General features: G+C 49.8%; 1 protein-coding gene across 1 annotated transcript in view; it reads right to left on the bottom strand.

Annotated features, from left to right (window-relative positions):
* Positions 1-1018: 1018 nt before the first annotated feature.
* Positions 1019-12462, bottom strand: part of PLCG1 (phospholipase C gamma 1) — a 59206-nt gene continuing 47762 nt past the window's right edge. Inside the window, exons 15-27 of the mRNA XM_069063593.1 lie at positions 11058-11130; positions 10712-10832; positions 10228-10324; positions 9992-10061; positions 9608-9765; positions 9165-9261; positions 8642-8866; positions 8310-8458; positions 6053-6167; positions 5293-5454; positions 4101-4189; positions 3669-3856; positions 1019-2560 (exon numbers count right to left, since the gene is read on the bottom strand). Of these exons, the coding sequence (XP_068919694.1) occupies positions 2518-2560; positions 3669-3856; positions 4101-4189; positions 5293-5454; positions 6053-6167; positions 8310-8458; positions 8642-8866; positions 9165-9261; positions 9608-9765; positions 9992-10061; positions 10228-10324; positions 10712-10832; positions 11058-11130 (1587 nt within the window). The 3' untranslated portion in view covers positions 1019-2517. The remainder of the gene's footprint in view (positions 2561-3668; positions 3857-4100; positions 4190-5292; positions 5455-6052; positions 6168-8309; positions 8459-8641; positions 8867-9164; positions 9262-9607; positions 9766-9991; positions 10062-10227; positions 10325-10711; positions 10833-11057; positions 11131-12462) is intronic.

Raw genomic sequence — 12462 nt, 5'->3', positions numbered from 1 at the left:
GATTTTTTTTTAAGTACTCCCAATAACTTTTTTTTTTCCAAAGCTCTGCAAAGCAGTGTTCGTCATGGTCCTTGGCACCACAATATATATATATTTATAATATATATATATATATATATTTTTTTTTTGCTTTTGTTTTGGAGAACAGGGTGGTGATGGCAGTAAGAACCAACTGAGTATACACTTCTGAGTTTCAATAAAACTTACTCATAAAAACAGACATTTTCTTTAAAATGTTCCTCTGGGCTGGCATTTTATACAGCCTGCACTTCAAATTGTTTTTCCTTTGTGGTATCAATTTTTATGCCACCTCTGGTTGACTATAATACAAATATCCTCTCTCTGGACAGGTTTCTTTTCTCTGTAGACATTCCCTGTTCCTGGAGAATATGTATGCCTTGGGCTTTAGGAATTCATTCTACATTGACTATTTGAAATCAACATGAGTCTGCCTAGGCTTATACGTAAACTGCTGAAATGTGAGTTTGGAATGGGAGATAGTTTATATGAAATACTTGCTCAGCAGCAGTCTGGCCAGGGATAGATAGGTCTGCTTTCAGAGCAGCTTGGGGCCTTTTGAGGACAGGATTGGGGGGAAAACAGGGGAGGTGACAAGAGTTTATTAAACTTCTTTACAAACTGACAAAGGATATACCTGTTGGGTTGCTGGCCTTATGGGAAAAGCTTGTCTGAATGGAAGTTTTGAAACAAGGAATTGGAACCTTTCCTGCTTAAATGCTCTCTCCCCTCACTCCTTAAAGGGGGATGATAGAAATAACCAGGCAAAAAGGAGCTGCAGCATTAGGTCGTTGAGAATACAGGGTGTTCCAAAAGTCTTAGTGCCACTGTACTACTAAAATGTTGGGGATACCCTGTATTTCTAATTATCTGATAACATCATCTTTGCTTACTGCATAGGCTTATTAGTATAGGCGACTAAGTGCTAATAATTTCCCAGCCCCCTCCCCCCACCCCCACCTTGCTCCCATAAAGAATACACCAATTAAGGGGGGGAAAATCACATGAAGCCTTTTTATTTGGCAGTCAGGTCTTGAGGGCCCAAAACTGGGGGTGGCAGGTTTGCCTGTGCTGAAGGAAGGCAGCTGAGGGCCAGCTCCCTGTGAGCTCCAGCTCCAGGGTGGGCACTTATTTCTCATGCCCAGGACATGAGACACAAGTTGTAGGTTCTATGGTGTCTATTCTCCCAAACAAATAAGTGTCTCTCTTAGTCAGGTCTGAGGGAAGGCTTTCTCCTTGGGACCAGAGGGTCAGTCATTCCAGGTAGGTACAAAAACCACATGGTATGCAAGCTGCTAGTTCAACCTCATAGATGTCTTCCTGACCATTCAACATCAGACACAGGGATTTCCCAATGTTCACCCCCTTGCTCCTGATGAATACAACTCCTTATTCCCTTTTCATGCCTTAAAAACTTAATGAGTCCTAAAATGTGCCCTCTTTCCCTTAAAAACAAAAAATTAAAAAGTAGCTATTCTCCTCCCCAGCCTTTCCTGGCACTGCCACTAACACTTAAGTCACTGCTTGAAAGTGCACCAACCAGCCACTCTGAGCATCTCAGCTAGTGCAAGGCTTGGCTTGGGAAGCTGCACAGGAGTGGCTAGCAGCCGGCTTTTTTTCCTCTTAAATGCCACCTGCTTTGGGGGTTTACCTGTGGTAAACAGTATGGGGAGGAGTAAATAACTTAGTTACAATACAATTTAGAAGAAAAAATAATACTGCTGTTTGTAACATGTTTTAACTTCAGGAGAGCATTCCATCCTGAAAGAGGGTTAGTGTTCCAGGGCCATATTGCTATGTCTGCAATATTGCCTTTCTTGCCCCACTCACCAAGTAAAATACTCAGCACAGACACCCCTATGGGGTTTCAGGTCTGACTAACAAGGCATCAAGCTGGGGCCTGGATCAGCCAAGGGACAAACCACTCAGGAACATTAGCCCTCTCACATTGTTCATTTGTGGTTTTAAAGCTACAGGAGGATGTAAACTTTATTTTGGGGGATTTGTCTTTGTAGGTCCCTTAGGGAAACAGTAAAGACAACAGTCAGCCCCTTGGTCATTCTCAGGAATCGTCCATAGCTCCTCAGAGCCCCATGCACGCTGTTGGGTGGGGTGGGTGACTGATAAGCCCAGGTGTCCCTGTGAGTAAGGGAGCTGGGTCAAGGATCCTGTCCTTTCCAGGAGAGGTGAGATGAGAGCACCAGTCTCTGGGGAATCGGGACAAGATGTTTGTGCTCAATACCAGGCATGGTATACAGTCTTCTTGCCTTTACCCTGGACAAGAGTGAACAGATTCAGGACAATAAAACAGCTGAACAATGGCTTGGTTTTTGTGTAACGTATCTCTACCAGAACATCAGGCTACAGGCAGAGAATCCAGGAGGGCTGCCTGAAGGAAGGGCCAGAGCAGTGTTGTCTCCACAGAAACCAGTTCACAGAATTCCACAAGGCATCTTCTGCTAAAACCCACATAATTCTCAAAGGCCAGTGTGGTTGAGTCTAGAGGCGGTTATCTCCATTGATACGAGTTCTCCGAAGTGCCCTAGAGGGAGAGAAGCCAAGGTCCTGATTGAGACAGAGGGGCCCCTGAGGTGAAGTTGCCTCCTAAGAGATCTGATAGAGGTGGACAAGAGCTGAGGATGTCAATGTAAAGACAACTCATTCCCAGGAAAAAAAAAATGAACACAATTTAGAAAGGCATAAATTCTAGAGCAGAATCCCATCGGAGGCTTGGGCTGAGACCCCGAGTGGTATAGTCGTAGCAAGGACACTGGACTTGGACTCACACACTTACAATGGGAGCGGCCCAAGCAAGCCATTTAATTCCTTGTACAAGGCTGGACTAAGCCACATGCAGCTGAGCACTGTCTAGTACAGAGTAAATCCCTTCTTCCAGCTCTACTTCTATCATCTTGACTTGTGGGATCTACTGAGGTGATGCTTTTACTCTGCCAGTAAAACACGGGGACAGCTAGGTGGTACAGTGAATAGAGCACCAGCCCTGAAGTCAGGAGGACCCAAGTTCAAATCTGGCCTCAGACACTTAACACTTACTAGCCGTGTGACCTTGGGCAAGTCACTTAACCCCAACTGCCCTGCATTCCCCCCTCCAAAATGCAAAAAAAAAAAAAAAAACAAACATAAAATGACATCGTCATTAGATGTGGCTATTCTAACTGGCTGATTATCTGAGCAACAAGTTCACCACCATCCTTCCCATCACTCTAAGCTCTACTTTCAGACCTTTTTCTGAATATAAACAGTGCGTACATGGTGACCTGAGCTTTAAGCACAGGCAAACACATGTGTGTACTCTGGGACAGCTCAGTTTTAACAAAGAGGGAAATAGTTATATACTGGCATGTGGCCCACATCCCGCCCACCTCAAATGACATCTGGGTCAAGGGCTGCTCCTGAACATTTAAGCTGCAACTGATGCCTTCCTAGTTGCATGTTGCTGCTTTGGCTCACTCTGTCCAAACCTTTGCAAATTGTGAGAGACCTGTTGAGAAACCCGGCGCCAGAAAAGCCAGGCCAAAGCTTGGCACCACTGTGAACCCCCCAGTAAGTGCCCTGGCCACATTCTTGCCTCTCCCTGCCAGCCCCAAGGAGGAGCAGGTATGAAGGAAGGAGAAGATGTGTTGTGTCACCTTCGTTCTCGGCTGTCAAAGTGGTCTGCGAGGTGCTCCTGGGAGATGCGGAAGTCCTCAAATGGCTGCTGATAGCGGGCTTCAAAGGAACCTTCTCGGGCTCGTCCATGGAGCAGCTGGCCTGAAGATTCAGACCCTCGTTCTCGGAATGATGAGCTGCCAAAGGGACTGACTTCACCGTTCTCCTGCTTTAGGAAGAAACCCCCCACACACAACCTGCTATGGCGTCTGCAAGTACAACTGGCCCTCACCCCCAGTCTCTTCAGAGTCAAAAAATGCTTAGGCCCAAGCTCTCCCCCACCTCAGGCAGCAGTAATTAGTCCCACCCCCCAACAAAGGCGTTCTCTTCCCCCTTTTGATGCTACCCAGTATCTTTAAGGCCCTTTCTACAGTTCCTCCTGACCCAAGTAGCCTCAGCTGAGCAGCAAGTACCTTGGCAGGAAATATATCTATTTTGATAAGCAGAGAGGCCAACTCCAAGTCCTCACTGTAGTTATTCTTCAAAGGCACCGCTCTGTATCCTGAAACCAATAAGATACCACCCACCCCGAGCCACATGTGAGTTGGCCTGCTTACCTTCCTATCCCCACCCCTCCCTTTAGAGTGAGCTGCACGAGGCCTTGGCTGGCTCCGTCCAAGCCTTTGCAACTGGAAGAAGAGAACTCTCCTTACTCTGTTCATTCCATGACCCTTTCCCTAGCTCCTCCCATAACTTTAGCTTAGTTGTCAAAGAGGAAAACCAAAGGCTTAATTTCTATGAAAGCATCAATGACGTCACAGGTGCTAGCCCCCTCAGGGGTGCCTGCTCATATTAACACAACCCTCCCTGCCGCAGCTATAATACTAATGCTTCATTACACCAAGCATCTGAACAGAACTGGCAGCCAAAAAGAATCAAACACCTAGTGAGCCAACTTCTAAGGTCACTATGTGAGGCAGCGCTTCTTAAACTGGAGGTCACAGCCCCATAGATCTGGCAATAGTAAAAGGTTCCTCAATGCACAATGACTAAAAATCAAACGTGTAACGAATCCAAGGTGTTTCTGGCAGCACTGCATTGGGCAACGTAAGTGCAACCTTGGTTCTGAGCATACAGCATGGGCACTTGCGCTGCACGTGCCCTCACGTGCCCTCAGGCCAAGCAATGCCAACAAATGCTGCAAAACACGAAAAGGGGCTGCAAGTGGAAAAAGCTCAAGAAGCCCTGTTCTAGGTGACAATCCAAAAGAATGACGTTCCAATGATGGGATCTCAGGCTCTGTAGTGAAGCCAAATGGGGAGACATCTGGGGGTCAGAAGGGCCTTCCCAGGACCAGTCCAATCACAAGCATCATGTGATCGACAAGACTGAGGCCCCGGCCTGATTAACACCCACTTGACCTGACTGGTCCACCCTTGGAAGTGGGTGTCATGAAAAGTTACATGGGCACCACACCTAATGTGGGATGTTTCCCTCAAAAGCAAAAAGGAGCTAAGCCATGGTTTCCCAAACTTCTCTGCGGGCTAAATGACTGTGTCCTCATGACTTAGTCATCAGGAGAGAAAAAAGAGAATCTTATAGGTCCTTAAAGGTTTCCTGGATGGGCCAGCTGCTGGCATCCCCAGCTCTGCTTCCAGTCCTTACCTGTCTTTAGGCCTTTTACCAGGAAGGTGGCCTGAGCCAAGAAATTCTGGTCACTGAACATATCTTCTTCATAGACCACAAAGCGCAGGAAAGCAAACTCAGGGTTACTAATCTGGAAGTGGAAGGGCTTTGCTGGCCATACAGGGTTCAGGCCGTTGTCCACTGTAAAGCAGAGAAGGCAGGAACCAGTGATCAGCATCTCCCTCTAGCTCACATCCCTGAGTTAAATAAGCACCTCACTCCCTAGTCCCTTGACCCCCACTGCATGGGAAGAGGAGGATGTTAAAGGAAAAGATTGTTTGGGATTCAGACCACCTTGGGAACCCCCTTTTCTGGGATCATTCTTCTCCTACATGCAGGAGTGAAAGGACTAAACTTTGGGACCAGAGGGAAGCAGATGAGACTTTGTTTGGGGGCAGGTAGATATCTCTCCTCTCCCAAGCTAACTTGTGCCCACAGTGCTTGGGAAGTTGGGGGGAAAGAAAAGAAAGCAAAATATGGTGGGTGGGAGGTAAGGGGAAGAGACTATGTTTTCACTCTTTCTTAGGCTAGAGAGACTCAATACCACAGCTCCCCCGAGATGCACACACAAACAAACACAGAAAATGCCAGCACCTAATAAGACTGACCAACTATGCCATGGCCCTGAGCTGGCCCTTGTGGGCCATGACAACCCCACCCAAACAATGCCCAGGTCATCAGGGAGGAAGATGGTGGGAGGTGCCTGGGGTGCCACCGCCCCATCCCACCTGAGCCTCACCCACAAATTCTGTCTTGTGCTTCATGTTGTCATAGTCAGCCCCGGCTACCTCAATCTCCACGAAAGGACACACAATGCCACGACCGTTCTTGGGAAGATGCCGGGCCCCCAGGACCTAGGCAGGGCAGAGATGGTTTGTCTCCACTCCCTCCACAGACACACACACCCTCTCCCACCCTACATGCTGGCTTCTCTCCTAGGTTAGAGGGCATGTGTGGCTGCCAGGCTCTGCTATGACCACTCAGAAGCTGGAAGCCACCTCTCCTGCCCTGCCCTGCCCCACCCCAGGAGGTCCGAATGCTAACTCTAGGCACAGCAAGACAGCACCGCCCACCTCCACCCCAGACAGACCAAGCCTCATGACAGGCCAGCCAGGCATCAGTGAAGCACTCCTGAGCCTTGGCCCAGCCCGCCTAGCCTAGCTCCAAGTGTGCCCGGTGGGGAGGCCAGACTGATGGAGACAAGACGCCCTCTGCTGGGGCCTAATGAAGCTGCTGCTCAAAGTCAGAGCCTGACTCGTGAGGTCTCTCCTGGGCCCCCTGACTCTCTCTGGGCCAGGACCAGCGCTTACACTTTCCCCCTGAGCCCTTCACTTTGCTTACTATTGGCAGCTGTTTCTCCTCCTCTCCCACCATCAGTAAAGAGGGCTCCTTCCCCTGCATGGCTCTGCCCCATTCCTCAAGAGGCTCCCCTTGCCCACCAGGACCTTCTAGGGTCCCACAAAGGGCTTTATTCCGAGAAGGAAGCTTGCCTGGACAGCACACCCACACTAGACAGCGCTCATGTTGGGGCCATGGGGCATTTATTCACTTGAAAATCTCCTGAAGTGCCCTCAGGGACAGACTGAGAATTAGGGAGGGGATGCCTTCTGAGAATTAGGGATTAGAAGCATGGGTTCAGAAGTATATGTCACCTAGGACTTGTCTTCACACATCTCCAGGACTGCTCTGTGCCAGGAAGCATCTCAGAGCCCACCCTTTGGGGGGCCTCCAACCAAACTGATGGCTACCTCCTCCCCTGCACACCGAGCCATGGAAGGACATGCCGAAGGATGGCTATGCCACATGATGGGACAGCAAAAGGAACACTGAATCCAGAGTTCAAATCCCATCTCTGTTACTTCTAATCTGTGTGACCTTGGCCAAGTAAACTCACCTCTCCCTGTCTCATTTTCCTCATCTGTAAAAAGAGGAAGTTGGACTTGACTTTTAACATCCCTTCCAGCCTTCGATCTGTGACTCTGTAACCTCACCAACGTGGCCCTACAGTTAATACTGGACTGTAGACGGGATCACAAGTCTCAGCCCTCAGAAGGTGAGAATCATGCTGTCTGTGCAACCACAGGAAGTTAACCTTTCTGAGCCTCAGTTTCCTCTTCTGGAAAATGGGAATAATGCTTGTACCCTCCTCACAGAGTGGTTGTGAGAAAGGCACTTTGTAAAACACTACAGAAAGAGGAGCTGTGATGATCAGTATTATCCAAGGTAGGATTCAAATTCCCTAATTCAACTCAGCTACATGCTTCTGTCTATACCAGCTGTCCCCTTCTCTTGACCTGATATCTGTTTAGACCTACCAGACTCCCTACTCCAAGCCTCTCTAGACCTGCCTTGTCTCTTGTATTTCCATCTACAGTCCACAGGATGACAAACACCACATAATAGAGCCCAATCTCTCTTCCAGCTCTTTGTGGGCCCAAGACAGGTTCCAAAACTCACATCCCTGGGTTAGACCTTTTTTTTTTTAAAGCAGTCGGGGTTAAGTAACTTGCTCAAGGTTACACGGCCAGTTATTTCTGGGTGTGGTGCTAAGTATCTGAGCCTGGATTTGATCCAGGTCATCCCGACACTGAAGCCGCTGAGCCACCTGGCCGCCCCTAAGCAATTGGGGTTAAGTAACTTGCTCAAGCTTACACGGCCAGCTGTTTCTGGGTGGGTGCTAAGTGTCTGAGCCCGGATTTGATCTCCAGGTCATCCCAACACTGGAGCTGGTACTCTTACTCACTGTGCTACCTGGCCACCCCTGGGTTAGACCTTTTCCAATAGGCAAGCAGCATGGTCCAGTGTGGGATAGGCCTAGGGTACTGACCAACTGGCCCCTGCCTCGTTATATCCTCCTTCATCTTCCAGAAACAACTAAAGCTAGCCAGCTGTGGGCCTGGACTCCATTCCTGCCCTCAGTGTCCTTTCCTGTGGTAGAATGATGGCAGTGGTACCTCCCCAGCTACCCCAACAAAAAGCTTACTAGGCCTGCCCACCTCAATGCAGACTGCACACGGCTCTATCCCACGCAAGCTGCATTTGTCAAAGGGATCGAAGACTTCATCTCTCATGTTGCCTGGCTGCATCACATACCCACAGCGCCCGCTGGACATGAACAAGGCCTGGTTCATCTGCATGGGTTTATCTAGAAGAAATTAAGTTGTAGCAAACTCAAATTACCTTTGAATCCCTCAGTTCAGGCGAATGACCCAGATCTTGGGAAGGAAGGGGGAGGTTGGTAGGATAAAAAAGTAAAACCCCTAAACCCACCCTCATACCCCATGGAAGTTACAGCTCTCAAGAGAGAACCTTGAAAATGCCCCCTCACCTGGAGTCTGGAAGTTGAGGGCTACCAGCTGGCTGCCACAAATCCACATGGGCAGAGGGTCATAGTTGGAGGAGTCCAACCGCTGGCCCTTGGGGTAAATGCGTGACAGCTGAAGCCGATTATACTGTAAGAACTTCTTGCCTTTGGTCTTATTCACGTATTTCTCGGCCTTGGTCTCCGGGAAGGATGACATGTCTCGGTAGCAGGCCCGCTCAGTGCCAATCTCTGGGAACATGTGAGGTAAAAGTCACTGACTAGGCCACTAGGCTCTTGCCAACCTGGGCTGTAGACAAGGGGGAGCCATTACAGCCAGGACCTGCTTCCTCAGCCCATGCCAGCCATGCTGGGGCAGAGCCCCTGGCTGAGGGCCATCGCCTGCCCCTAACATTCCTACTGCACAGTCACAAGGGCCAACAGTCACAATCCAGACAAGTGCCACACATGCACCCTCAGACCAGCTCTATCCACACACCAACAGTCACCCACGCAGTCTGGCCTTCGCCTCATTCCCTCCCTTACTCACTATCTTCATCGAAGGGGACTGGCCGACAGTAGATGACAAGTTCAGACAGCTCCAAGGCAATTTTCTTCCTTCGTTCCATCATCTTTCCCTCTGTGAGCTGCAGAGCAGAGAGCAGTACATTAAGTCCCCTGGCTCTGACCCAGTGTGAGGAGGGCATGACCTAATCCCAACAAGCCAGGGCCGGCCCTCCAAACTCTTTATCCCTTCAGGGAAGATCCCAAGAAGACATTCTCTGAACCCTCCCAAAGCCCAAATCTTTTGACTGTTCATCCCTCCTTACATCCTCACTTTCTCCCCATCCCTTAAAAGGTGTGAGCCAGAATGAGCGCATGGCCTGCCAGCTGTCACCAGGGCCCATGCAGTAACTCCCCACTTAGCAGCCATTCCATGCTACCATATTCCATATCCCCCGCACCCCAGCCCAGCCTGGCAGGGACCCTCACCCGGGCATCCGCAGTCTGGGCCACCTCACGGATCTTTTTCACCCAGTCCTGTAGGTCCTCCTGTGAATCAGCAGCCACATCCAGGGACCAATGTGCAATGGAAGCCATGCTGATCGAGAACACAAACAGCCGGTTGTTCTTCCCCTCGGGGCGGATAGCTGCAAGGCAAAAAGCCCAACAAGAGAAACCAGGTCAGAGGCTGTAAGATGTGTCTGTCCAGCCCCTCTCCCAAGCTCCCTCCCCCTACAGACACTAAGAAGTCTAGATGAGAACAGTCCACTTAGGAGACACACACAGAGCAGAAGCTGCAGCAGCCCTGAGCCTGGCCTAGGGCAGAGGGGGCCGGCCAGTCCAGGACAAGCAAGATTAAGGCCCAGGACTCACCAATCTGACAAGCCGGCACATCCAGGACTCCACGAAGCAGATCTCCCAGGGGGCTGTTCTCATCCAGCTGCTGTAGAGAGCAAAGCTACAGTAAGCATCAGTTTGTCAACACTCATGTAGTTCTGCATGTGTATGAACACATTATGGGACAGGTGTGACCTTCCAGCCAAAAGTCCCCTCTTCTGCAGGTGGGTGGCAGGGACTGTGCATGCATACAGGGCCCTCCGTGGCCTCACCTCCCTCTCAGGTTCTAAAGCAGCAGGATTGGCCATCTCTTCCACATAGTTGGATGGGAACCAGAGCTGTTTCTTCCCTCCATAGTCTCCCCTCCACCTGCAGGACAGACAGCACACCTGGGACCCTGCAGCAAGGGACTCAGGCACATGTTGCATGAATGGCTTTCCTGGCCGCCTCCCCAACTTCCCCTTTCCCTATGCCCAGTGGCAATTCTGCGCTGTACAAAATGCTAGCACCAAGCTGGGGGGACTGGCATATTTTTAAGTATATGTATATAGCTGGGCACCACACAGGCAAGAGTCCAGACCGACACAAGCATGCAGATCCCACGATTCTCACGGCCTTCTCAATCATGGGCCCAATTCTCAGCCTTCTGGGGACCAATCAGCTCCTCAGACCTCCCCCACTACCTTAGTCCAAGAGGGTGGGGTAGAGATCATCTAGGTTAGGACAGTCTGGGGCTGGGAGCTCCCCCCAACTCACCAGCCTCCCTCCTGCTTCTCTACATTCTGGATGATGGCACTCTTCGTAAAGGTCAGCTCATCTTCCCGCTGTGCCTTGTAGTCAAAGAGGGCTTTGACCGCACACTGGGGAGACAGTGGGGCTGGTCAAAAGGGAAAGGGGACAGGGACCCTGCCCCTAACAAGCCCTGGTAGAGAGAGAGGTATCTGTGTTCAGCAAATGCATCCCAGGGTTACTGAGGCAGGGAGGGGTACAATGGCCTTGATCCTGGCGCATTACTCAATACTTAAATGAGGAACAAAAAGCTTCAGGGGAAAAAAGCTGGGCTGCACTGGACTCAAAGTTCAGAGGGTTCCCCAGGACGAACTTTGTACACAGTTCTGCCCTGTCCAGGACGTAAGGGAGGTGGCCTGGAGAGTGGATGGCCCACCCCTGTGCTGCTGTCATAGGATATAAAGCCACAAGAGAGATGTGAAAGGTCATTTGTTCAACCTCATTTTACAAATAACGCAGAGCTGCTTAGAGGCCATCTGATCCAAACCTCTCAATTTGTAGGGAAGGAAACTGAGGCCCAGAGAGGGGAAAGGACTTGACAGGACTTTACAGATAGTAAATAGCAGAGCAGACTGGCCAACCCCAGATCTCGTCTCCAAATTCCATGTTGTTCTCACTCCAGCCAGCTGATGGTGCTGTCACTGTGCATCTGGTTCCTCCTCCACATGTGAGAGCTCTCACCCACACGCACACATGCACAGATACACTCGTGTGTGCCCACAAACATGCATAAATCCACACATATAAGAATATCTACATTATCGTGTATTTTATGTTCTAAGGTCTCTTCAGCTCTAACAGCCTAGGAGAGGTAGGGATATGTAAAGGAAAAAACACCAATTTGGAGAGTTTAGATTCTGCTACTTATTACCTGTGTGACCTTGGGCAAATCCCTTTACCTCTCTGGGCCTATTTCTTCTGTTTAAAAAAAAAAATCAGGGGTGGCTAGGTGACGCAGTGAATAGAGCACCGGCCTTGGAATCAGGAGGACCTGAGTTCAAATGCGGCCTCAGACACTTAAAAACTAGCCATGTGACCTTGGGCAAGTCACTTAACCCCAATTGCCCTCTCAAAAAAGGCAAAAAAAAAAAATCAGGAATGTGGTCTATTCCATTTCTTTTTTTTGGTTGGTGGTTTTTTTGGAGGGGGGAAGGCAAGGCAACTGAGGTTGTGACTTGCCCAAGGTCACACAGCTATTAAGTGTGTCCAGTGTCTAAGGCTGAATTTGAACTCAGGTCCTCCTGACTCCAAGGCTGGTGCTCTATCCACTGTGCCACCTAGTTGCCCTTATCCCATTTCATAATGAGAGGTTTTATCTTAATGAACCTTCTCCCTACACCTATTAGATATATCCTGTTTTGATTGGCAGGTGCCTCAATTTATAGCAACTTAAGACAGGAATTGGGGCTGAGATGTCTAGCTGAGCCCTGCCTACCCAGTAAGAGGACTGGCAGCTCTGGGACCTTTAGGGGCAACTGAGTCCTCAATCAGCCCTGGGGGAAGGAAACTAAGCTTCAAGAATTACCTGCTTCGGGTATGGCCAGGGAAGGTTCTCAGCCCTGGAAGGTGACAATATCTCAGGGCCAGAATGGGCCTCACCCATCTAACCCTTATCAGAACAAGACCCCTTTTCTAGCCAACCTGAAAAACTATCTTCTGGACTCCTAGGAACACCTCTGCTCAGGGCTGAGCTGCCAGCATGGCTTCCAAAGGGGGGG

The sequence above is a fragment of the Petaurus breviceps genome, unplaced genomic scaffold (assembly GCF_028583685.1).
Source record: "Petaurus breviceps papuanus isolate PSGF00001 unplaced genomic scaffold, PetGlider_PUasm1.0 90591, whole genome shotgun sequence".
Taxonomy (NCBI): domain Eukaryota; kingdom Metazoa; phylum Chordata; class Mammalia; order Diprotodontia; family Petauridae; genus Petaurus; species Petaurus breviceps.
Note: the sequence above shows the minus strand (reverse complement) of the source record. Positions and strands in the feature narration are given on the sequence as shown.